The 26,115-nt window shown below is 43.8% G+C and overlaps 2 protein-coding genes across 7 annotated transcripts in view; one reads left to right on the top strand and one right to left on the bottom strand.

The window, feature by feature from the left end:
* The window catches only part of MYO19 (myosin XIX), a 44,650-nt gene extending 22,413 nt beyond the window's left edge, over window positions 1–22,237 (bottom strand). For 2 of the 4 annotated variants that reach the window (XR_011493717.1, XM_070482842.1), the window contains exons 1-7: window positions 22,098–22,237; window positions 21,325–21,466; window positions 19,673–19,824; window positions 16,631–16,769; window positions 16,135–16,283; window positions 15,972–16,046; window positions 14,438–14,551 (exon numbers count right to left, since the gene is read on the bottom strand). Coding sequence is in view for 2 of the 4 variants with exons in the window: in XM_070482842.1 (XP_070338943.1) it covers window positions 14,438–14,551; window positions 15,972–16,046; window positions 16,135–16,283; window positions 16,631–16,769; window positions 19,673–19,684 (489 nt within the window). In the remaining 2 variants the exon portion in view is untranslated. The remainder of the gene's footprint in view (window positions 1–14,437; window positions 14,552–15,971; window positions 16,047–16,134; window positions 16,284–16,630; window positions 16,770–19,672; window positions 19,825–21,324; window positions 21,467–22,097) is intronic. The other 2 variants (XM_014862280.3, XM_070482843.1) reach the window with 2 other exon arrangements.
* Window positions 12–25,676, top strand: PIGW (phosphatidylinositol glycan anchor biosynthesis class W). Of its 3 annotated transcripts, none has more exons than XM_014862285.3 (2): window positions 12–141; window positions 23,746–25,676. In XM_014862285.3, exon 2 carries the CDS (start codon window positions 23,759–23,761, stop codon window positions 25,268–25,270), a length of 1,512 nt encoding a protein of 503 aa, XP_014717771.1. In that variant the 5' UTR covers window positions 12–141; window positions 23,746–23,758; the 3' UTR covers window positions 25,271–25,676. The 3 variants fall into 3 exon arrangements, with proteins under 3 accessions (XP_014717771.1, XP_014717769.1, XP_014717770.1); XM_014862283.3 differs by lacking the exon at window positions 12–141 and adding an exon at window positions 22,122–22,399; XM_014862284.3 differs by lacking the exon at window positions 12–141 and adding an exon at window positions 22,820–22,955.
* The last annotated feature ends 439 nt before the right edge of the window (window positions 25,677–26,115 follow it).

The raw sequence follows: 26,115 nt of genomic DNA, 5'->3' as shown, positions 1-26,115 counted from the left end.
GAGAGATCTGGACACTGGATAAAAAGAACCCTCACAACAAGGCACAACACTGACAGGGTGGAAGAGGCAGAAACACACCTCTGTGGAGGAAAAAACCCACATCCTAGCCACGGCACTTCATGGCAAGGAGCAATCTTAAAGGTATGAAGATTCTCCTGGAGGGGCGGGGGAATCTGAGTGTGGGATCTGTGCCACAATAGGCATCCCAGTCTTTAGATTCAGCAAACTGAGATGAGATCCCATAATACCTGGGTTTGCTAGCTTTGAAAACCAAAGAGGAATATCCTCAGAAAAATCCTTAAACTTCAGAGAAAGAAAAATCTGCTCTTAAAGGGCACACACACAGATTCACCCATTCTGGAAACCAACACAAAAACACAAGAAAAGTGCATACTCTGTTGATAAAAGAGACTCACTTACTAAGCTCTGAGCACATCTCAGAGAGGCAAGAGGCAGCTGGGCCCACCCCTACAAGGACTGAGACACTGGCAGCCGTCATTACGGTGACCTAGATCAGTCCTGCTGACACAGACTCTGCCAGATGCCATTGGATTCCTTCCTCTAGCCTGTTAGTGCAGGGGTTTGCCCTACCCACTAGACAATTGAGTACAGCCAGGGCAGGCAGCCCACCCCAGGGACTGGCCCTGCCCACCCGCAAGCCTGAGGTGAACTTGTGGGCTTGTGTGGACAAGGTGTGTGGGACCTCTGCAGTCGGGGGAGTGAATGGGTCTACCTCACCTCAGTGGGGTGTGCATACGGGGTGGGCCTGTGTTAGTGGGGTGTCTGGGCCCATGGGTGGGGCATGTTGGCTGCAGCAGACTTGTGCTGCTGGCCACCTCAAACAGCTACACAGGGGATCTGCCCTGCTTTCCAACGCCTGAAATAATTATGTGCTGCCAAGTCTGGTGCCAGCCCGATCCATCTGTACTTTTGAGAGAGCCGATGAGAGCTGCATGGAACCACACCAGAGGCCTGCAGCAACTGTGAGCCCCTGAGCCTAGCAACCAGCCACCCTGGGGGCCTGACTTGCTTAGTTGCAGTATTTGAGTGCTATTAGACCTTGTAGCCCGACATGCAAGGGCTTACACTGTGCGGTCAAGTGACCACAGCAGCCACACACAGCTGAGCCTTACAACCAGCTGACCTGGGGACCAGATTAGCCTACCCGTGCACCCACAACAAGAGCAATGCCATTGTAGACAAGGGCACACATAGCCCATGCAGGGGACACTCCTGGAACATTTGAAACAGGTGACAAAAGGGAAGCACAGGGGGCCAGCCCTGTGGCATAGTGGTTAAATTTGGTGTGCTCTGCTTCCATGGCCCAGGTTTGTGGGTTCAGATTCCAGGTGTAGACTGACACCACTTGTCAGCCACGCTGTGGCTGCAAACCACACACAAAATAGAGGAAAGACTGGCATAGATAGTAGCTTAGGGCTAATCTTCCTCAAGCAAAAAGAAAAAAAAAAAGAGGGAAGCATATTGCTGGGCCCCATAAAGCATCTCTTACATAAAGCCATATTCTCTTACATAAGGCCATATTTCCAAGATTGGAAGACATAGCTGATCTACCTAATACATAGATATAAGATCAGAGAAGTGGGGAAAATGAAGAGACAAAAGAATATATTCCAAATAAGGGAACAGAACAAATCCCCAGAAAAAGCATTAAAGGGAATAGAGATAAACAATTTACCTGATAAAGAGTACAAACTAACAGTCATAAGGATGCTCACTGATCTTGAGAGAAGATTAGATGAATACAGTGAGAACTTCAACAAAGAATTGGAAAATGAAAAAAAGAACCAATCAGAAATGAAGATATGATAACAGGCAGTGACATCAGCATCATGGCAGAGTTAGCTTTCCCAGTAATCTCTTCCCTCCACCATAAAAAGAAAAAGACATTTGTACTTCAACAGAGGACATCCAAACACAACACAAAAGATGTCTGAGAGACCCACGCAGCCATACGATGGATGGCGGAGAGGCTGGAGCCCCTCTTGGAAGAGGTGGAATGGGGTAAGAGAAAACTTTGCTCCTTCCACAAAAGACTGCGATCCGGGACTGCAGGCAGCCACTGAGAGGGAAGGAATGGTGGAGGGGACATTTGCTCAAGGGGACATCAAAGATTCCTGAAGGCCCTTGCAGTCTAGGGGAAGCCCCTACTGAAGTGAAAACTAATGTGGGAGTGACCTCATCAAGCCAACACCCCAGGAGAGTAGAGAGTGAGGGCACAGTGAGAAAATCCTGAGAGCAGGCAGAAGAAAGCACCCCTCACCCCCACCTGCCAAGCACCAGCTCCAGTGCCTGGGATCTTGGGGGTAGGCAGAGGGCTCAGAATACATGGCTCTTGACTCCCACCCAGTGGCGAAAGGCAGTAACTGCGACCAAATAACAGAATGATGTGCAAAAACAGAGCCACAGCCTATAGCAGTATCAAAAATTATATTAAATCTCCAGACCAGACAGAAAATGACAAGTTCCCAGAAATCAGTCCTGAAGACACAGAAATATGTAATCCAAATGACAGAGAATTCAAAATAGCTATCATCAAAAAACTCGAGTTAAAAGAGAATGAAGAGAAACAATGAGTTTAGGAGCTAGTTCACAAAAGAGATTGAAACTATAAAGAAGAATCAATCAGAAATATTGGAGATGAAAGACGCAATCGATGAGATAAAATATGGATTCCCCAAATGCTGGAGCAGACATCATAGAGGAGCGATTCAGCATAATACAGTATAGACATGTTGAAATGCTCCAGATAGAGGAGAGAGAATTAAGACTATAAAGAAATGAAGAAAGTCTCTGAGATATATCCAACTCAATTAGAAAATGCAACATAAGAATTATAGGTATTCAAGAGGGAGAAGAGAAGGAGAATCAAAGAGAAAACATGTTCAAAGAAATAATAACAGAGAACTTCCCAAACCTGAGGAAGGAGATGGAAATCCATGTGGAATAGGGTATCAGATCTCCTAAATATGTCAAAGTAAAAAGATGTACTGCAAAGCATGTAGTAGTGAAACTGGCAAAACTGAATGACAGAGAAAAAAAATTAAGGGCAGCAAGGCAGAAGAAAATAACCTATAAAGGAACCCCTATCAGGCTTTCAGCGGATTTCTCTGCAGAAACCTTACAGGCTAGGAGAGACTGGAATGACATACTCAAATCTTTGAAGGACAAAAACTTTCAGCCAAGAATACTCTATCCAGTGAAAATATCCTTCAGATATGATGGAGAAATAAAAACTTTCCCAGATTAAAAAAAAACTAAGGGAGTTCGTAGCAATGAGACCCACCCCCTCAAAATACAAGAAATCCTCAAGAAGGCTCTCATACCTGAAAAAAAAGGGGAGAAAGGGGTTACAAAGCACTGAGTAAGGAGACAAATAGGTAGACAAAAATCAGAAAATTGTAGCTGTACATCAGAATAGGTTAGCAAATACTCAAGAATAACATAAAAGATAAAGGGAAGGAAAACACCAAAAACAAAGATAATCTTGTCCTTTTAATGACAAACTCACAACACAAGATGGAATAAGATGTGAGAAAAACAACTTGGGAGGGAAGAGGAAAGGGACTGAATTTGTTTAGTCTAAGGAAATAAGAGGCCATCAGAAAATGGACTATCTTATCTATGAGATTTTGAATACAAATCTCATGGTAACCACTAAACAAAAAAGCAGAACAGAGATACAAATAATAAATAAGGAAAAAACAAAGAAATACAACATAAAAAACTACATAACTTGACTGGTAGACCAAAATTCACAGGACGAGAAACAAAGGAAATGCAGGAGAACCAGAAAACTAGTGATAAAATGGCAGCAGTAAGCCCTCATATATTTATAATCACCATAAATGTAAATGGATTGAATTCTCCAATGAAACGACACAGAGTAGGGCCAGCCCAGTGGCACAGTGGTTAAGTTCACATGTTCCGCTTTGGTGGCCTGGGGTTTGCCAGTTTGGATCCCGGGTGTGGACCTATGCACCGCTTGTCAAGCCATGCTGTGGTAGGTGTCCCACATATAAAGTAGAGGAAGATGGGCATGGATGTTAGCTCAGGGCCAGTCTTCCTCAGCAAAAAAGAGAAGGATTGGCCACAGATGTTAGCTCAGGGCGAATCTTCCTCAAAAAAAAAAAAAAAAAAAAAAACAGACACAGAGTGGTAAGATGGATTAAAGAACAAGACCCAACAATATGTTGCCTCCGGGAAACACATCTCAGCTCCAACGACAAACACAGGCTCAGGGTGAGGGACGGAAGAAAATACTCCAAGCAAATGGCAAACAAAAGAAAGCAGATGTCATAATACTTACGTCAGACAAAGTAGACTTCAAGATAAGACAGGTAAAGAGAGACAAAGAGGGGCAGGATATAATGATGAAAGGGACACTCCACCAAGAAGACATAACACTTATAAATATCTATGCACCCAACACTGGAGCACCAAAGTGCATAAGGCAACTACTAACAAACCTAAAAGAAGCTATTAATAATAACACAATAATATTACAGGACCTCTACACTCCACTCACATCAATGGATAGATCATCCAGACAGAATATTAACATGGAAACAGTGGAATTAAATGAAAAGCTAGACCAGTTGGACTTAATGGACATATATAGAACACTCCATTCAAAAACAGCAGAATACACATTCTTTTCAAGTGTTCATGGAACATTCTCAAGAATAGAACATATGTTGGGAAACAAGGCATGCCTCAATAAATTTAAGAAGATTGAAATAATAACAAGTATCTTTTCTGATCAAAATGCTATGAAGCTAGATATTAATTAGAGGAAAATAGCTGAAAAAGGGACAAGATGTGGAGACTAAACAACATGCTATTGAACAACCAATGGATCATTGAAGAAATTAAAGGGGAGATCAAAAAATATCTGGAAACAAATGAAAATGAAAACATCATACCAACTCATATGGGATGCAGCAAAAGCTGTATTAAGAGGGAAATTCATCACAACGCAGGCTTACCTTAACAAACAAGAAAAATCCCAAATAAGCAATCTCAAACTACACCTAATTGAATTGGAAAAAGAACAACAAACAAAGCCCAAAGTCAGTCAAAGGAGAGAAATAATAAAAATTAGAGCAAGAAATAAATGCTATTGAAACAAAAAAGGCAGTAGAAAGGATCAATGAAACAAAGAGCTGGTTCTCTGAGAAGACAAAAAAATTGACAAACCCCAAGCCAGACTTACAAAGGAAAAAAGAGAGAAAGCTCAGATAAATAAAATTAGAAATGAAAGAGGAGAAATTACAACAGACTCCGCAGAAATACAACGGATTATAAAGAATACTACAAAAAGCTATATGCCAACAAAATGGACAATCTAGAGGAAATGGATAAATTCTTAGACTCTTACAACCTCCCAAAGCTGAATCAAGAAGAAATAGAGAATCTGAATAGACCAATCACAAGTAAAGAGATTGAAACAGTAATCAAAAGCATCCCCAAAAACAAAAGCCCAGGACCACACAGCTTCACTGCGGAATTCTACCAAACTGTCAGAGAGGATTTAATACCTATCCTTCTCAAGCTACTCCAAAAATTTAGGGAAGATGGAATGCTTCCTAACGCATTCTACAAGCCCAACGTCACTCTGATACCAAAGCCTGACAAGGACAACACAACAAAGGAAAACTACAGGCCAATATTACTGATGAACATAGATGTAAAAATCCTCAACAAAACATTGGCAACTCGAATACAGCAATACATCAAAAAGATCATACATCACGATCAAGTGGGATTTACACCAGGGCCACAGGGATGGTTCAACATCTACAAATCAATCTATGTGATACACCACATTAACAAATTGAGGAATAAAAACCACATGATCATCTCAATAGATGCAGAGAAAGCATCTGACAAGATCCAGCAGCCATTTATGATAAAAAGTCTTAACAAAATGGGGATAGTAGGAAATTACCTCAACATAATAAAGACCATATATGACAAACCCACAGCCAACATCATACTCAGTGGGGAAAAAACTGAGCGCCATCCCTCTGAGAAGAGGAACAAGACAAGACAAGACAAGGATGCCCACTGTCATCACTCCTATTCAACATAGTACTGGAGGATTTGGCCAGAGCAATCAGGCAAGAGAAAGGAATAAAAGGAACCCAAATAGGGAGGGAAGAAGTGAAACTCTCACTGTTTGCAGATGACATGATCTTATATATAGAAAACTCTAAAGAATCCATCATAAAACTTTTAGAAATAATTAACAACTACAGTAAAGTTGCGCGGTACAAAATCAACTTACAAAAATCAGTTGCATTTCTGTACTCTAATAACGAACTTACAGAAAGAGAACTCAAGAATACAATCCCATTTACAATTGCAACAGAAAGAATAAAGGACCTAGGAATAAATTTAACTAAGGAGGTGAGGGAGTTATACAAAGAAAACTATAAGACATTATTGAAACAAATAGATAATGACATAAAGAGATGGAAAGAAATTCCATGCACATGGATTGGAAGAATAAACATGGATAAAATGTCCATACTACCCAAAGCAATCTACAGATTCAATGCAATCCCAATCAGAATCCCAATGACATTCTTCACGGAAACAGAAGAAAGAATCCTAAAATTCATTTGGGGCAACAAAAGACCTCGAATCGTTAAAGTAATCCTGAGAAAAAGAACAAAGCTGGAGGCATCATAATTCCTTGACTTCAAAATGTACTACAAAGCCATAGTGATCAAAATAGCATGGTACTGGCACAAAAACAGACACACAGATCAATAGAACAGAACTGAAAGGCCAGAAATAAAATCGCACATAAATGGACAGCTAATCTTTGACAAAGGTGCCAAGAACATACAATGGAGAAAAGACAGTCTCTTCAATAAATAGTGTCGGGAAAACTGGACAGCCACATGCAAGAGAATGAAAATAGACCATTATCTCATGTCGTACACAAAAATAAATTCAAAATGGATCAAAGACTTGAAGATAAGTCCTGAAACCATAAAACTCCTGGAAGATGATATAGGTAGTACACTCTTGGACACTGAACTTAAAATGATCTTTTTGAATACCATGTCTTCTCAGACAAGGGAAACAAAAGAAAAAATAAACAAGTGGAACTTCATCAGACTAAAGAGATTTTGCAAGGCAAAAGAAACTAGGATCGAAACAAAAGGACAACCTACCAATAGGGAGAAAATATTTGCAAATCAGATATCCGACAAGGGGTTAATCCCCGTAATATATAAGGAACTCACACAACTGAACAAAAAACAAACAGCCTGATCAATAAATGGGCAGAGGAGATGAACAGACTTTTTCCAAAGATATACAGACGGCCAATAAACACATGAAAAGATGTTCAACATCACTAATCATCAGGGAAATGCAAATCAAAACTATACTAAGATACCACCTTATGCCTGTTAAAATGGCTATAATCACTAAAACTAAAAATAACAAATGTTGGAGAGGGTGTGGAGAAAAGGGAACTCTCATACACTGCTGGTGGGAATGCACACTGGTGCAGCCACTGTGGAAAACAGTATGGAGATTCCTCAAAAAACTAAAAATAGAAATACCAAATAACCCAGCTACCCCATACTGGGTATCTACCCAAACAATTTGAAATCAACAATCCAAAGTAACATATGTACCCCTATGTTCACTGTGGCACTATTCACAATAGCCAAGACATGGAAACAATCCAAGTGCCCATCGACTAATGATTGGATAAAGAAGATGTGGTATATATATATATATATATATATACACAATGGAATACTACGCAGCCATAAAAAAAGACAAAATCATCCCATTTGCAATAACATGGACGGACCTGGAGGGAATTATGCTAAACAAAATAAGCCAGACTGAGAAAGACAAACACCAGATGATTTCACTCATGTGTGGAATATAAACAAACACATGGACAAAGAAAACAGTTGAGTGGTTACCAGGGGAAGGGGGGTTGGGGGTGGGCACAGGAGGTGAAGGGGAGCACATATGTGGTGACAGACAAGAAATAATGTACAACTGAAATTGCACAATGATGTAAACTATTATGAACTCAAATAAAAATTTTTAAAAAATCACATGATTGGGACTGGCCCCTGGCCAAGGGGTTAAGTTCACGTGCTCCACTTTGGCGGCCCAGGGTTTCACTGGTTTGGATTCTGGGTGCAGTCGTGGCACCATTCATTAGGCCACGCTGAGGTGGCACCCCACATGTCACAACTAGAAGGACCCACAACTAAAAAATATGCAATTATGTACTAGGGGGACTTGGGGAGAAAAAGCAGGAAAAAAAAAAGAAAAAGAAAAAAAAAATCACATGATCATCTCAATAGATGCAGAGAAAACATTTGACAAGATAACAGCATCCATTTATGATAAAAACTCTGAATAAAATGGGTATGGAAGGAGAGTACCTCAATATAACATAGGCTATATATGACAAACTCACAGCTAACATCATACTCAATGGTGAAAAACTGCTATCCCTTTAAGAACAGGAACAAGACAAGGATGCCTACTTTTGCCACTCTTATTTAACATAGTATTGGAAGTCCTAGCTAGAGCCATCAGGAAAGAAAAAGAAATAAAAGGGATCCAAATTGGAAAGGAAGAAGTAAAACCGTCACTATGTGCAGATGACATGATTTTATATATAGAAAACTCTAAAGAATGCACCGGAAAACTATTAGAAATAATAAATTAATACAGTAAAGTTGCAGGGTACAAAATCAACATACAAAAATCAGTTGCATTTCTATATACTAACAATGAAATAGCAGAAAGAGAAATTAAGAATACAATCCCATTTACAATCACAACAAAAAGAATAAAATACCTAGGAATAAATTTAACCAAGAAGTGAAAGACCTGTACACTGAGAACTATAAACCATTGTTGAAAGAGATTGAAGACACAAAGAAATGGAAAGATATTCTGTGCTCATGGATTGGAAGATTAACATAGTTAAAATGTCTGTACTTCCTAGGCTGGCCCGGTGGCGCAGTAGTTAAGTGAGCATGTTCCGCTTCTCGGCAGCCCGGGATTCACCAGCCAGGATCCCGGGTGCAGACATGGCACCGCTTGGAACGCCATGCTGTGGTAGGCATCCCACATATAAAGTAGAAGATGGGCATGGATGTTAGCTCAGGGCCAGTCTTCCTCAGCAAAAAGAGGAGGATTGGCAGTAGTTAGCTCAGGGCTAATCTTCCTCAAAAAAAAAAAAAAAGTTTGTACTTCCCAAACCCACCTACAGATTCAATGCAATTTCTATTTAAGTCCCAAGGACATTTTTCATAGAAATAGAACAAAGAATGCTAAAATTTATGTGGAACAACAAAACACCTTGAATAGCCAAAGGAATCCTGAGAAAAAGAACAAAGCTGAAGGTATACTCTCTGATTTCAAAATATACTACAAAGCTATAGTAATCAGAACAGCATGGTGCTGACACAAAAACAGATCAATGGAAGAGAATCAAGAGTCCAGAAATAAACCCACACACCTGTGGAGAGCTAATTTTTGACAAGGGAGCTAAGAACATACAACGGAGAAGGGAAAGTCGCTTCAATAAATGGTGTTGGGAAAACTGGACAGCCACATGCAAAAGAATGAAAGTAGACCATTATCTTACACCATACACAAAAATTAACTCAAAATGGATTAAAGACTTGAATGTAAGACCTGAAACCATGAAACTTGTAGAAGAAAACATAGCAGTATGCTCTTCGACATTGGTCTCAGCAGTATCTTTTTGAATACTGTGTGTCCCCAGGCAAGGGAAACAAAAGAAAAGAATAAACAAATGGGACTACATCAAACTATAAAACTTCTGCACAGCAAAGGAAACCATCAACAAAATGAAAAGACATGGGGCCAGCCTTGTGGCCAAGTGGTTAAGTTTGCACACTCCGCTTTGGCGGCCCAGGATTTCGCTGGTTCGGATCCTGGGTGTAGCCATGGCACTGCCGTCAGGCTACGCTGAGGCGGTGTCCCACATGCCACAACTAGAAGGACTCACAACTAAAAAATATACTACTATGTACTGGGAGGATTTGGGGAGAAAAAGCAGAAAAAAGAAATTAAAAAACAAACAAACAGACAACCTACAAATTGGGAGAAGATATTTGCAATTATATATCTGATAAGAGCTTAACAGCCAAAATTTATACAGAACTCATACAACTCAACAACAAAAAAACAAACAACCCAATTAAAAAATGGGCGAAAGATCTGAACAGACATCTCTCCTAAGAAGATATACAGATGGCCAACAGGCACATGAAAAGATATTCAACATTACTAATTATTAGGGAAATGCAAATCAAAACTACAATAAGATATCACTCATGCTCATCAGAATGACTATAATTAACAAGACTATAAATAACAAGTGTTGGAGAGGGTGTGGAGAAAAGGGAACTTTCATACACTGCTCTTGGGAATGTAGACAGCCACTATGGAAAACAGTATGGAGATTCCTCAAAAAATTAAAAATAGAACTACCATAAGATCCAGCTTCTCCATTCCTGGGTATTTATCCAAAGAACATGAAAACACAAATGTGAAAAGATATTTGCACCTCTATGTTCATTGCAGCATTATTCACAATAGCCAAGACTTGGAAACAACCTAAGTGCCCATCAAGGTATGAATGGATAAAGAAGATGTGGTATGTATATACAATGGAATAATACTCAGCCATAAAAAAAAGATGAAATCTTGCCATTTGTGACAACGTGGATGGACCTTGAGGGTATTATGCTAAGCAAAATAAGTCAGACAAAGTTAAATACTATATGATTTCACTCATAAGTAGAAGAACAATAATAACAACAAACAAACAAATAGTTAGATTGGTGGATACCAGAGAGGAAGAGGGGAGGGAGGTGGGCAAAAGAGGTAATAGGGCACATGTGTATGGTCACAGATAGTAATTAGTCTTTGGATGGTGAACATGATGTAGTCTACACAGAAACTGAAATATGATGCACACCTGAAATTTATATAATGTTATAAACCAATGTTACCTCAATTAAAAAAATTAATTTTTAAAAAAAGGTTTTCTCCTTATGTTTGGTTTTCAGCAATTTGACTATAATGTGCCTAGGTGTGTTTTGTTTCTATCCATCTGCTTGGTGTTTCCTGAATTTCTTGGATCTGTGCTTGCCATCTTTTGTTAATTTTGTAAGATATTAGTTCTGACCCACATTCTCTCTCTTTTCCTGGAACACCAAGTACAAGTATGGTAGACCATCTGCTATTGTACTACAGCTCTTAAATGTGCTGTTCTCTTTGATTTTCAATTTGGATTTCTAGTGACTTATTGTCAAGTTTACTGATGTATTCTTCTGCAGGTCTAGTCTGCTGATAAACATAAAGGAATTGTTCATTATGTTTTAAGTTTTTATCATTTCCATTTAACTCTTTATAGTTTCCATCTCTCTGCTGAAGAGACTGGAAGAATCTTTTCTGGAGACACTGAGAAGCTCATGAGAAAAATTATGGACATTTAGGGTCCCACAAGTTTAAAAAGCTACCTATAGTGAGGCCCCCTGGTGGACAACCCTGTCCGTAAACACAGAGATTCTAATCAGTAGCTTAATGCCTTATTCTTAAATACGAACAGAAACTTAAGGATTACTAACTATTTGATAAACGTCTTTTACATGAATGTCAAATATCACAACAAATAGAGGAAAAGGAACCAGAAGGAAACAGTCAATGCAAGGAGCAGAAGACAAACAAAAATCATGAAATAGCCTCAATGATAAAAGAAAATATTGAACTTATGAAATAAGACCAGGAAGCTGGGGGGCGGGGGGGGGGGGGGGGGCGCGGAGGGTGACGTAGGGGGTGGAATAATATTCAGAGAACAAGAAAGAACTCTTATAATTAAAATTTTTGACAAAAATTCAAAACTCAAAAGAACTGGAAGGTAAAGTAGAGAATATCTCCTAGAAGATAGAACAAAATATGAAGAGATGGAAGAATAAGTGAGAAAAATAGGACTATTAAACAAACATCCTACTAATAGGAGTTCCAGAAACAGAAAACAGAGGGGAGAAAAGTATTAAATTATTAGATACAATACAAAAACATTTCTTTGAACAAAAGAACATGAGTTTCCCAGTTAAAAAGACCCACACGAAGTATCCAGCATAGTAAGTGAAAAAAGACCACACCAAGACACAGCATTGTGAATTTTAATGGCTATGGATAAAAATGAACTCTAAAAGCTTTTGAAAAGAAAAACCAAATCACCAGTATGGACTGGGACTCTCTTTAGCAATATTCAAAAAACAGATACGAAAAAAACTTTTAAATTTGGAAAGAAAATGATTTCCAACCTGGAATTATAAAACCCAGCCAACATATCAAATTTGAAGCCAAATAAATATTTTCAGAAGTGCAACAATTCAAAAATTTGCCCTCCATGTACCTTTGTCAGTAAGCTACTAAAGAATGTGGTCCATAAAAACAAGGCAGTAAAGGAAGAGGCAGAAGCCAGGGGGCTCTAGCAACAGGGACTTTATCACAGGACAGAGGGCAGTCTGGATCCCCAGAGTGAGGCAGAGAGCTCCCAGGCAATAGCTGGATGGGAGCAGGAGATCTGAGAGCTCCAGGAAGGGTGTCGCCAAGAAAAAAAAGGACTTGATGTACTTGCCAGTTGGATAAGTGTTTTCCAGCTTTGGTGACAAGTTTAGTAGTAAATTAATAATAGGTATATAGAAATAAACAAAAGAAAAACTGGGGCAATTAGTAAGTAGAGGGCAAGCAACAATTACACAAGGAAATATAATCATAGTATATTACACAGCTCTGCTGTGAACAATATATACATGGTTGTAATATAAATACTGCAATATTAACAATTAGAAATTGTGATATAATTGTATTATATGTAATTATATTTGGGGGCAGGGAAATAGGGCTAAATCTTCATCAAAGTAGGAAATAAACAGCTAAGGTCCAAAACCGAAAAATCAGTAACTAACAGTATAAGCATGTTGTTTAGAAATATGGATGCAAATACCCAAATAAACTACTAAACAATGTGAAAGTAGCTGCCTCTGGAGAGAGGGAATAGGCTTGAGAGATATGGGGCACAGTTGCTGTTTTTCTTTGTAAGTCATGCTATTGCTTGATTTTTGAACAATGTAACTATATTACTACTTATTAAAAATAAACTTAAAAAACACACCAGACCCAGCCCAAGATCACAGCAGCTGCACAATTAAGGATTGTACGGGTCTGGTTGCATGGATCTTGGGCCATGTCCAGTTTCAGCTCCCCAGAGCAATTCTGGGGACAGTGGGCTTCAACCAGGAGATGGGCATCAGCCACTGCACTGGCCACCTTGACATAGCTCTCAAAGATCTCCTTCTCACCCAAGTCCAAGCCCTCAACCCTGCAGCTTACTGTTTTCATGTGCTTCCTTGTTTGCCTTCCCTAGTGGACTAAGAGATCCCCGAAAGCCAGATGTTGCATTTTTCATTTCTGTTCCTCCCTCTGCCACTCTTAAGTGGCTAGCTCAGGGCCTACAACCTGGCAGGTGCTCAGTGCTCCGCAATTCTCTCATACATGAGTGTAGGTAGAGGGGGTTTATGGTCCAAAGAATCCCTGGTGAAGGTAATCTTGTGGAAAGGGTGGGGTGGTGCATGAGGCTTGGCAAGAAGATGGTGAGGCCTGGACCAGTAGCCTCCTCTGACCAGCTGTGCACCTCCTCACCCATCCTTGTGCAACGTTCTGTCTCATCTGTCATGGTTTTGCCTCCCAGGGGGCCACATGACCATACCAGGAGCTTCTGTCCTTCCCCACAGCTGGCCCAATACGCTGCCTATGCCATCAAGGGCAACCCAGAGGGTATGAGTAGGCTACTCCAGTAAACCCTTTCCCACAAGTAACTGCAGCTACTTTTAGAGGACTGCTGTCATGTGCCAAGCATGCCACCAAGTGCCTTATATGCACTGGTTCATTTAACTCTCACAGAAGTCCCATGCATTAGTCCTCCCCTCCCTGCCATTTTACAAGTAAAACAACTGAGGTTTGCAGAAACTAAATATCTTTCTGATGTGCTCTTAACCACTATGCTGGAACCCCCAGCAGCTGACTTTTGTTCCCAGAGGTGTCAGAGCTGGAAGAGACCTTTGATGAGAAAATGAAGGCTCAGAGAGGAGTGTCTCACCCAGGCTTCCATCAGAGCTGGTGAAGAGCCTGGACTAGAACCCCCCATCTTGAGTCCTTGCCCAGTGCTTGCCTACTACTGCACCCTGACTCCCTGCTTGAGCTAGCCTACCTGGGAATGACTAGGCAGCAAATGACTCCACAAGGAATGACCCCCTGCCTCTCTGCCCACCTAGACAGTCACGAAGTTGACAGAGTGGGAAAGAGGCCTTCCTACCTTTCCAGCACCACTCTCTCCACTGACAATGATAGACTGGTTGACTGGCTCAATCAGGCTCTTGACATTCCTGTAGGTCTGCTCGCCCACAGTGAAGATGTGTGGCTTCAGTTTCTGAAACATCAAGGGGTGAAGGGTCACATGAGAGAATGCCTGTCTTCAAGGAGTAGTTGATCCAATGATGGCTGAGATGGGGAGGCTGCCAAAAGCAGTGTCAGGAGGCTTCTTCTAGAAAAATGTCCTGGATGTAACAGTGTTAGGCCCAACTGTGGGGACCCCCATGTGGCTTTACCCACTCATCTTCTGTCTGGAAGCAGTGCTGGCCTCGACCAGTCTATGGCATTAACACTTTATCCTCCCATCTGCCATCGTATCTTACCTTAATAGTCTTATTCTGCTGTTTATTACTTTGTTATTGGACTTTGCGAAGAACGTTCTTACAAGTCACTGCCTAAGAAATTTGTGCATTAGTTGGATAGCTAACTCTATGTCATAGACGAGAAATCTGAGGTTCAGAGGGGTTAAATAATCTTCCCAAGGCCACTCAGCAAGTAAGTGCAACCATGTGATTTGAATTCCAAGGCCACTGTTCTCCTTTCTGTCAACAGATATTAACTGTCCTCAATTTGCTGGGCATCAAGCTGGGCACTGGGGAAACAGAGGGGACCATGATATGGCTTTTGCCTTTGAGGAGGCATATAAGCAGAGACAGACTTTAGGACACAGGCAGATAGACAGGACACAGCCAGACAGTCAGAGATGGACACTCAGGACAGACTTTCCATGGATTCCACTTGGACACTTAACCATGTATGAGCATCTGGAAGGCTAGGCCATCTGCACAATGCCCATCCAGCAGTGATCACTTACCCACAGCTTCCTGACGGGAGAAAGCATTGTTCTAGATGGTGCCAGAGCTATCCCTCTCTCCACCTGCCCTCGCCCCAACCACCTCTCACCTGGACTGTTACAAAGCCTCCAGCTGTTCTCCCTGCCTCCTGTCTCACCTTCCTGAATCTGACTCCCCCAACTTCCAGAGTAATTATCCCATGGTGGCCTCCACACAGTCCCACCTCCACTCCAGGTGAAGAATCTTTGGGGACTCTCTCTGCCTCCTGTGGTGCTCCAGACCCTTCACCAACAGCCCACCTTATCTCATCTTCCTACCTCATCTACTGCTTCCCTCCCCAACATCCCCCCATCCCACCAGCAAGTTTGCTCTTGCCTCTTCCTGAACACATCATACATTTTAACATCAACTAGTCTATTCCCTGCCTGCACCACCCCCACCCCCATAAGAATTTATTCCTCTCAGTAGAGATGAACATGTGCTGAATTTTCTGGGACAATCCTTATCGCATGTAATTTTATTCTTTTCCAAAAAAGTGATTTGTTAAATACACAAAAATACCTTTGTAAATCCTTTCCTATTACTAAATTCAGAAACAAACAAAAACTCCTTTGTCCTATGCCCCTATTTTAGGTCCCAAACTCAGTTAAACACATATTTATTTATCTCCCACTTTGCACCTACTCTCAAGTGTCCAAAATTCTGCAGGCTCCCGGTGAGCAGGGCCATGGCACCAGCACACTCTGAATGACTGCATGGCTAGTAAATAGATGGATAAGGAGAGGCTGCGAGGAGGCCTAGGGGGAGGTAGGGGTGCCCCGAGGCCCAGGAAGCAGCTGAGTCTTACCTGGGGCTGAGGAGCCGCGTGGTACTCTCTCATCAGCTCTGGCGAGTAGAGCTGAGGGACAGGCTTGAAGGGGTTCAGAGCCACCAGGGTGCAGCCAGCATTGGTGTAGAACGTGTCTGCCATGTACCGAGCCTGCAGACACCTCAGGACTGAGGCAGATGTGCCTTTAGCAAACTCTGGCTCAAATGTAGACACAATCGCACACACAGACAAACATCGCCTAACAGTGTTCCCTCTGCAATTAGCCAAGTGTCATTAGATCCCAGCAGCTCCCTGATGAATAGGTACAAGATCTAATTAAGATGAGCCCCAAATCTGGAGCAAAGTCTGCGCTGGGGAACTCAAGGACAGCTGCCAGGCAGAGATCTGGAGCAGCCCATTTGGCTCCAGGTCAGGAGTCCTGCCTGCCTCAGTCTGGCCAGGGGAAGCTGTGCTGAATGCTGAGATCACACCTCCACCCTCTTAGAGATGGTGCTCTTGAGAGGGAGGCCCATACCTGTCTCCAGAGTCACAGGATTCACCTTGGTGAGGTCATCTAGCTGGTGCAGTGGGGCCTCCCCACTCAGGAACTCCTGCAGGTCTTCTCTGAAGGATTCCCCGCCTTGGGCATCAGAGACTGAACTGTGGCCATTAACCTGGGAGGGAATGACAGGGCCGTGAGAGCTGGGACTCGGACTAGTTGGCAGCTGTGTAGGGATGAGGGCCCGTAGAGTAGAAAGAGAACAAGCCTCTAGTATCACAGTCTGGTTGGGTTCAAATTTCAGTTCTGCCACTTACTAGCCCTGTGACTGGGGGTAAGTTACTTAACCCCTCTGAGGCACAGACCTTTATTTGTAAATAAAGGAAAACAAAACCAGTTCAAAGGGCTATTGGGAAGAAAAATAAGAGACAGACAAAGCAGTTAGTCAGTGCCCAACATAGTATGTACTCAATAAGTCAATGAATGCTATCCCCTCTCCTCTGCCATGAGCTACAGCTTCCAGCCTTACTAGGCCCGGCAGGGCTGTGGCCCAAGATGGGGGCCTGCTATAGCAGTATCTGAAAGGACAAGGACCATGGTTTGGGCCTTTTTTAAAGAGACCATTCAGCTGTGAAAAATCAGCTGTGAGGTAGCCCCATGCCTTCATCACCTGTCTCTTGGGGCTTAAATTTAGCCTGGCTAATTAATTAGTTTCTTCTGTCCTGGGTCTTCTTGATAGGAAGCCTAGCTCAGAAGTCAGATGAGGTCAAGAATGGGCACCAAGGGGAACAGGCCCTTTCTCCTTCTCCCTTGCCCATCCTTGATGCTAACACTTTCCACATGTTTCCTCTCCCCTATTTTCCTCTCATGGTCCTAGTTTTCCTCTTGTCTCCCTGGGGGCTGCAGGAAAGATGGGGTGGGGAGTAGACGACAGTAACCTGGCTGAAATTTGCTTTTGGAGGAAGGGGTCCGTGACATGATGTGTTTAGGTTTCCAATGAGACTAGTGAGCCCCAAAAGTTCAAAACCTTCAAGTCAAGGTGGCAAGTTTCTTTCCAAAGATGTTGCCTGTCCTCTGAACTTGGGCCCACCATAATGCACAAGGCAGACTCTTGGCTTTGTGGATAAGTGCTGAGGTCAGAGCACGGCTGGATCCATGCAAATCCCTCTGCTCTAGGGGAAAAAATATTATTCACAAACCCAGCCATAATTTACCAACAGCTTTGATCTAATCAGAGAGGCAGCTGAGTATAAGAGTCAACAGCCTGGACTTCAAAGCTAGATTGCCTGAGTTTGAATCCTGATTCTACCACTTGCTAGTTGTATAATCTCATGTTGGTTTCTTAATCTCTTTGTGCTTCAATTTTCCTCATCTGTAAAATGGAAACGGTGGTAGTATCTACCTCATAGATACTAATAAACACATGAAGTATCAAGAAAAGGCACCTGGCATATGCCCCCAAAGTTAGCTATTATTATTCTTTTAAAAGTGGCTCTTCTAATTAGGCAATCACATGCTAAGGGCCTTAAAACTACATGTCCCTTAAGCCTGAAACTCTGCTTCTAGAAAATGATCCTATGTAAAGGTCATCAGAATGTTCAGTGTATATGGGGCCATTTATAATTGTAAAAAAACTGAAAACAACCCAAATGTCCAAATAGTAGACAGCTTAAATTACAGAACATCCTGATGATGGAATAAAGAAGGTTACAAAAAATATATCTTTAAATGTTTTAAAAATATATATTTATGGGGAAAAAATCTAGGATATTCTCTAAAATGTTGATTATCTTTGGGTAACACAATTATGGGTAATTTTAATGTTCTTTTTGCTTATGTACATTTTCCACATTGCTTATGAGTGTGACCTTGAGTAAGTCACTCAACCTCTCTGAGCCTTATCTCTGAAATGGGGATATAGCAGCACTGGATATGTAATACTGTATCTTTCTCGAGGACTAAACAAAATTATATGAGTAAAGCGCTTAGCGTTGTGCCTACTATATAGCAAACACTCAACACAGAGCAGCTGGTAGTATGGTTATGATGAACATTAATGCTTTTTTATTAAGAAAAAAACCAAGTTAAAAACAAACAATAAAAAAGCCCATAGCAGATAACTGTCCTGCCTGCTTCTCTCCAGCCTTCAAGCCTGTTTCATGAGCCAAAAGGCTGGAAGAAGGTCAAGCAGCAGTGTCTACCATGGCTCCCTTGAGGCTGGCTGGCCTCACACTCAGTCATCCTGTTGAGTCTCAGGCACTTTCCTGCCTAGGACTCCAGTAGAGTGTGAGCTCCTTGAGGGCAGGCATCATCTTAATTATCCGCGTCAGCCCAGTGCCTGGCAACACTTAAGAAATAAAAATCCAGCAAATATCTACTGGTATTCTCTGGACCAAGAGCTGCATGTGAAGGATGGTAATGGAGCTCCACAGTGAAGGGTGATTTGGAATCCTGCAGCCCTGGGGCCATGATTGCCTTTTTTAGAGAAGTAGAGATCTTGAGTAAGAGTAAGGTTTCATGTCCCAATAGCAACCCCATATGCGCCCCATGATCCATTCATCAGAATCTTTCTATTATTCCACATAGGTCATCTTCTCCCACATTTCTGCACAGACTGACCTCTTTGCCTGGACTGCTTATTTTCCTTCTCCACTTGGCTAATTCCTACTTATACTTTAAGGCTCAGTTTCAAGGAACACCTCCTCTTGGAAGGCCCAGGCATCCACTGTGCCTGTAAAATCCAGGCTGGCAGGGACACCCCTCAGGACTGCCTCACTGGTTCAGGCTTGTAAGGTCACCACAGTACCCTAAGGATTCCCTTACTCCTCCCATCTTATCCATCCCAGGGAAGAGCTAAAACCACAACAGAAGAGATTCAAATCAGGCATTAGGAAGAGCTCCTTGAGAACAGGTGAAAGGCACTGGAGTAACTATCTGAAGAGAGGAAAAAAAAAGACCTTTACGGAGTCTTTCCCTTCCTTCCAGGTCAGGGCAATGTAACCTTCATTTAGGCAAGTGAAAGATGGGAAGGTGCCTCAAGTGCTTGAGGGCCTGGGTTATCTAAGGGTGAGGTTTTACCTGCTGGAGCATCCTCCTTCAGTGTGGTCAGCCAGGGTTCTGGGTCACAGGCACAAAGAGTACTGTCCACTTGGTCATGGGGGCACAGGCTGGAGCCTGGGTCCAACAAAGGCCTCAGTTCTGGAGGAATCTGAGACGAGTCACCCGTGAGCCTGCAGCATGAGAGAGAAGACAAGGGCCACACACAAGTGAGGGCTTCTCCAAGGTGACTCACTCCTGCTCCTCCCACCAAGCAGGAGGAATCAAAATGAGAACCAGGGGGAGCCAGGGCAGAGAGGGAGAGTCTGTCCTGTTCTCCGCCAATTAGAGAGCAGGGGAAACGTTAATGAGAACCTCCAGAGGCTCCCTGGGCTCCTTCAGGGCCAGTCTTGCTACAGGGGTTTGGGATGGGGCTGCAAATCTTCTGGGTCAGTGTGCTGTGGGGGATGAAGACACTGGGAGACAGAGAAGCCTCATGCCCTATCCTCTCCACTAGACAGAAATCGCCTAGTTTAGTTTAGCCAGTAACTGGTGGAGCAGCTAGGCTGAAGTCAGCTCTTGATGCTCCAGGAAAGCTGCTGTGTGGGAGGGAAATCACAGCTCAGTCATTCACTGGTAAGCCATATCACCTTCCTGGCCCACCCTGATTCCTCATCTTGAAAATGGGGATAGTAAAACCTACCTCACAAGGAGTGGTTGTGAAGGTCAATGAGATCATGGATTGAAAGCACCCCATGAAGTACAAATCTGAATATTCACTCAGGGGGAATATTGTTAATGCCCCTACTAAGGATGGATAATCCATTTGGGAGCACTAGTCAGGTGGAACAGTCAGTGTCAGTTTAAGGCAAGGATTTCAGAGGAGGGGAATCTGTCTGAGAAGGAGTGTTGTGAGGCTGGGCCCAGACCAATCTCTGGAAAATTGTAAATGACCCTCAGACCTGGAATTTCCCAGGCCTCTACCCTCCCCAACAAGGAGGGACGAGGATGAGGGGTGTGTGTATTGGATTAACCCTGGTAGAGACTTTCTCGGGGCTCTGAATACATCTAGCCTTTGACAGAACTCAGGGATAGGGACTTCCATAGAAACTGGAAGGACAATTCAGGCAGAGAAGGGCATCAGGACTGTGTTGGACACATTCACCCTGGACACTGACTGTACCTCATCCAAGGGACAGCCTTGCAGAGGGCTCCTGAGACTCAAGGAGAACAAAGCTTTCTCAACTGGAGGCTCATCTTAAGAGAGAGGACCACGGGCTAGCCCCGTGGTGCAGCGGTTAAGTTCGCAGGTTCTGCCTGGGCGGCGGGGGTTCCCTGGCCAGGATCCCGAGGGCAGACCTACACACTGCTTGTCAAGTCATGCTGTGACAGGCGTCCCACATATAAAGTAGAGGAAGATGGGCACGGATGTTAGCTCACGGCCAGGCTTCCTCAGGAAAAAGAGGAGGATTGGCGGCAGATGTTAGCTGAGGGCTGATCTTCCTCAAAAAAAAAAAAAAAGAGAGGACCAGAGCAGGAGCACAACAGGCTGCGGGGTTAGAATCCAAAGCACACAAGCCCTTAAACTCAGAGCAGAAGAGCTCTATAAGCCTTATTCCATTTCCTCGTTTTCTAAAACAAATACTAATATCCAGACCTCACAATGCTGAGTTAAGGATCAGATGGGCTAGTACCTCTGAGAACGCTTTGCAAATGTTGGTTATTAGGATGCAGCGTCAGCTCCCAGCCAGTTAAGTCAGATTAGAGCGGTTTTCTCCAGTTCTCCCCGTCGTCTTCGCGGTTACCAACCGAGAATTTCTGGAAAGGGTGTGACCACTGTGGGCAGAAGAGAGATGGTAATGAATAGGCGAAACGTCGAGGCAAGGCAAGGCAAGCGGCAACCTGACCCCCAGCTCCTCCTCTTCTCCAGCCTCAGGTTCTTTCTTGGCTTGGAGGACAGTGGGAGGGCAGACCAGAAGAGCCGGGTTAGGGTCCTGGGAGTCCCGCCGACCCCGCCCCCACGTCCTGGCGGGAACCGGGGACGCCCTGTCCCGGCGAGGTGCCTGCCGGGCCCAGGGCTGGGATGCCACTCCAGCAGCACCTGGCACGGGGAGAGTGTATCCTTCCCGGGAAGGTGAATGTGACCCGGCTAAGGGCGCAGCCTCTCCCTTCCCGGTCCCTAGGTAGGGCGAGGAGAGGAGCGGGAGCCGGGACCCAGCCTGCCAACTGGGACCCTTCCCCCACCTCGGGCCGCCCCCTGTCGGCAAGGTAGAGAGGTGAAGAGTGACCGTGAAAGGTCCTTGTTTTGGGATAAGAGAGGGTCAGAGGGAAAAGGGAAGAGAAACGGCGCTTTGGAAACGGGAGCGGGAGACACCCCCTTCTTCCTCAGCGCTCTGGCGGCAAACCGGCCTCTCTTGTCCCTTCGGGGTCGCCAAGGGCTTCGGACCTGGGCTGGGGTGTCACTCACCGGTCCCACGACCTGAGCCGCCGAGCATGCGGCCCCCACCGGGCCCGACTGGAAAGGCGGGCGGGCCGGGCGAGGCGGCGGGAAGAGGCCGGGGAGGGGAGGGAGGAGGAGGCGGGAGGGAAAGCCGGGGCCGCAGATCACACCCGGCCGGCAGCGGCGGCTCTGGCCCAGGGGCTGGGAGCCGGCTGGCTCCTCCCCGGGGCGGGGCGCGCACAAGCGGCGCGGGGCGCACGTGGCCCGCCCGGGACTCCGGATCCTGAGTTGGGGGCTCCATTTGGGACCAAGTGTTTTGCGAGTTTGGGGTAAGACGGCGGTGAAACGGCAGCCTCCAGTCGTGTGACGGGAGGGGCGCGGGAGGCCGGGCTTCCTGGGCCGACGGGCCTCACAGCACCGTGGGGGCTTCCCGTAGGGGACGCCGCGGCCGAAAGTTTGCGCCGAGCCCTCTGACCCCAGCGCTCTGACAGGGCCTCGCCCCGGAGTCGGTGGGGCGCGCCATGCGCCCTTCCCGCTCCGGGCTCTCTGATGGCCGGCCCACGGCCACGACCCGAGAGGACCTGGGCTGGGCGAGCCCCTGAGGGGAGGACAGGCGCGGGAAGCAGGCCTCCTCCTGGGCTGGGGTCGCGCGGAACCCGCCGGCCCGGAAACGCACCCGCGCCGCGACGGCCGGAAGCGCCGCTCGGAAGGCGGAAGCGGGTTGCTCCCGCGTGGCCTTGCGGTGGGAGCCGGGTGGCCCGGCCCGCGTAGACCGCCCTCCGCCCCGGGTGCGGGCCTGCCGGGACCACCGGGAGCACGTGAGGTGTAGGGCCCCGCGCGCCGTGGCGTGTGCCTGTCAGGAACAAGAGTCTGTGTTATCGTGAGGTATTGTTGCTGGGCTGAGACAGGCCATCATGCGTGCATGCGTTCCTTTATTCAAGGTGGTTCTTGTTCAGCCAACAACGTGTTCTTCCTTTGTGCCACTTGTCAGACATTGATGTGTGGCAGAGACGCGTTTTAAATCCTTTTAAAACAACTGACACTAGTATGCGCTCTACGCCCACGTCCATTCTACCTACTACACCTTCACCTGAAAGTGTAGTTGTCTGTAAATAGAGTCAGGAGCAGCCTGGGGCTCAGGAGACCGCTGGAGGACTGGGCATTTTCTACCAGAGGCGATAGGTTCAGAGAGGCTCTGAACAGAAACCAAGGCAACAAACTCCAAAATGAACTTAAACACCTTCTCTCTCCTTGCCCCTCTCTCCATCTCTTCGGGGATTTGACTTACAGTCATTAGTTAAGTGTATTTGCTTACATAATCTTCATGACATACACTGCTTGGTAATAGGAATTCCTATCCGCCTGATTCCATTCTCAGAGTTTATATCCCAAATTCACCTTTCTTTGTGAGTCTGCCTTACACTGAGACTATTCCAAAGCTTTTTAACCAATAATTTCATAGTGTTAGTGTCACATTCTTATCCTGATGTGTGTTAGGCTTCTTCCGACAATCCTTGGAATCACAAGTCATAGGTTTTGCTCTGATTTGAAAACATTAGGGCCTAGAGTTCTGCTCTGAAACCTAGGGATAAGAATAAAATCAAGTCAGGTATACATACATGCCGATTCCACAAGAACATTGCACAAATGCATTCCTTTGCCCTTGTTTTCACAGGAAGAAGAAAAAAATGTCTCAGAAGCAGATGAAGGAAGCTTTTGTCAGTAACCACAATGGAACCAGCGTGCTGGAAATCACCCAGGGCTTGTGCTTGCCTGCGCTCTGTGTCCTGTGCAGAGGGCTCCTGATCATTCTCTCACAGCACTTGTGTTCTTCTTCACATACCTGGGGAACTCGATTCTTCATTGACTTTGTTATCCTGATAGTTCCCCTGGTGGCCACGTTGACCATTTTGTCTTCATTTGTCCTCCTTGAGCACCTTGCTGTAATTATCATTGGGGCAGGAATGTTCTATCATATATACTGCAGGAGAACTTGCTATGCCAGAATACCTGTCCAAAAAATCCTTGAAAAATTCTTGAAAATCAGTGTAGAATCAGAATACATTCCAGCTATCTCTTGTTTTCGTGTAATTAACAGTGCATTTACTGCTGTTGCCATTTTGGCTGTGGACTTTCCACTTTTTCCCAGAAGATTTGCCAAAACTGAGCTCTATGGGACAGGAGCAATGGATTTTGGAGTAGGAGGCTTTGTTTTTGGTACTGCAATGGTTTCTCCAGAGGTTAGGAGAAAATACATGAAAGGGTCCACATTTTATCATCTTACAAAGTCATTGTACTCTGTCTGGCCATTAGTCTTCTTGGGAATAGGCCGATTAGTCGTTATAAAATCCATAGATTATCAGGAACATTTAACTGAGTATGGGGTTCACTGGAACTTTTTCTTTACCTTAATAGTTGTGAAATTGATAACATCACTACTTTTGATTATTTTTCCCCTAAATAAATCCTGGATTGTGGCCATCAGCATTACTGTATTATACCAGCTAGCCCTTGACTTTACCCCACTGAGAAAGTTAATTTTGTATGGCACTGATGGCAGTGGCACAAGGGTTGGTTTATTAAATGCCAACCGAGAAGGAATAATCTCTACCTTGGGGTATGTGGCAATACACATGGCTGGTGTACAAACAGGATCATATGTGCTTAAAAAAAGGTCACATATCAAAGACTGGATAAAAGTAGCATATTGTATTCTACTGACAGCTATTAGCCTCTTCATATCTCTTTACATAGTTCAGGTAAATGTAGAAGTAGCATCTCGCAGAATGGCCAATTTAGCCTTTTGTATTTGGATAGTTGCTTCTAGCCTGATCCTTCTTAGTAGTTTATTACTAGTTGATATAATTTTGAGTTTTGCCAAATTTCTAATTAAAGGGGCTCAAGTACCATGTTCTTGGAAACTTATCCAGTCACCTGCTACAAATAAAAAGCATTCAGAATCTCTAGTCTCTGAAGCTGAAAGAAGGGAACCCAGTCTTTGTCTAATTACAGCTATGAACAGAAACCAGTTAATTTTTTTCTTGCTGTCAAATGTAACAACTGGCCTGGTCAACCTGTTGGTAGATACATTACACAGCAGTACCTTGTGGGCCTTATTTGTGCTCAATCTCTATATGTTTACCAACTGTTTAGTTATATATGTGCTACACTTGCAAGATAAGACTATAAAATTTTGGTGATCAGTGGGGGTAGTGTGTATCTGTTTGAGCACTATTAATGAGGAAGAATAAATATTAAATGTGAAGAAATTGGGCTTTTGGCAACCCAGTATTAACTATATCTTATTATAAGAGTTTCAATACTCCTCTATAACAGTAGTGATGCTCAATATTTTAATGCGTCTCAGCACTATATAAAACAAACCAATAGAGAAGAAAAAGAGCCTTATGACTTGTTAGATATTTATTGAAGTATTTTAAGGAAACTTGTGTTTATAGTTGTGACACTGGAAGATTGGAGGGTGGGGAGGAGGATTTTTACTTTCTACCTTATACACCTTACACCATTCTGTACTTCTTTGGTATGTATTACTTTTATATATAATAGGGTACATTAAAACACCTCAGTGTGAACTGTGGAATTGTCAATGCTTCTTTTCTTTTCAATTTTAATCTTTTAAAAAAGCCTAAGTATAAGAAAGTGTTTAGGGGCCAGCCCCGTGGCCTAGTGATTGGGTTTGTGTGCTCTGCTTTGGCGGCTCAGGGTTTTGCAGGTTTGGATCCTGGGCGCAGACCTAGCATCACTCATCAAGCTGTGCTGAGGCAGCGTCCCACACAGCAGAACGAGAAGGACCTACAACTAGAATATACAGCTATGTGCTGGGGGGCTTTGGGCAGAAGAAGGAGAAAAAATAAGTGTTCTAAATCAAATACTTATATACAATAAAGTCAGAAAACAGTTAAATGCTCCAAAGAATAGACTGAATTGTATGATGTAGGCATATTATGAGGCAATAGTTTTTGCCTTGGGTCTAGTTCATTTTTTATTTCTTTTTTATTTTTTAAAGATTTTATTTTTTTCCTTT

The sequence above is a fragment of the Equus asinus genome, chromosome 13, assembly GCF_041296235.1.
Source record: "Equus asinus isolate D_3611 breed Donkey chromosome 13, EquAss-T2T_v2, whole genome shotgun sequence".
Classification (NCBI taxonomy): Eukaryota; Metazoa; Chordata; class Mammalia; order Perissodactyla; family Equidae; genus Equus; species Equus asinus.
The sequence above is the reverse complement of the archived record's forward strand: the minus strand, read 5'-3'. Positions and strand labels throughout refer to the sequence as shown.

Coding starts and splice junctions, on each gene's coding strand:
- PIGW (XM_014862285.3), top strand. CDS start 23,759: ATGTCTCAGAAGCAGATGAAGGAAGCTTTTGTCAGTAACCACAATGGA.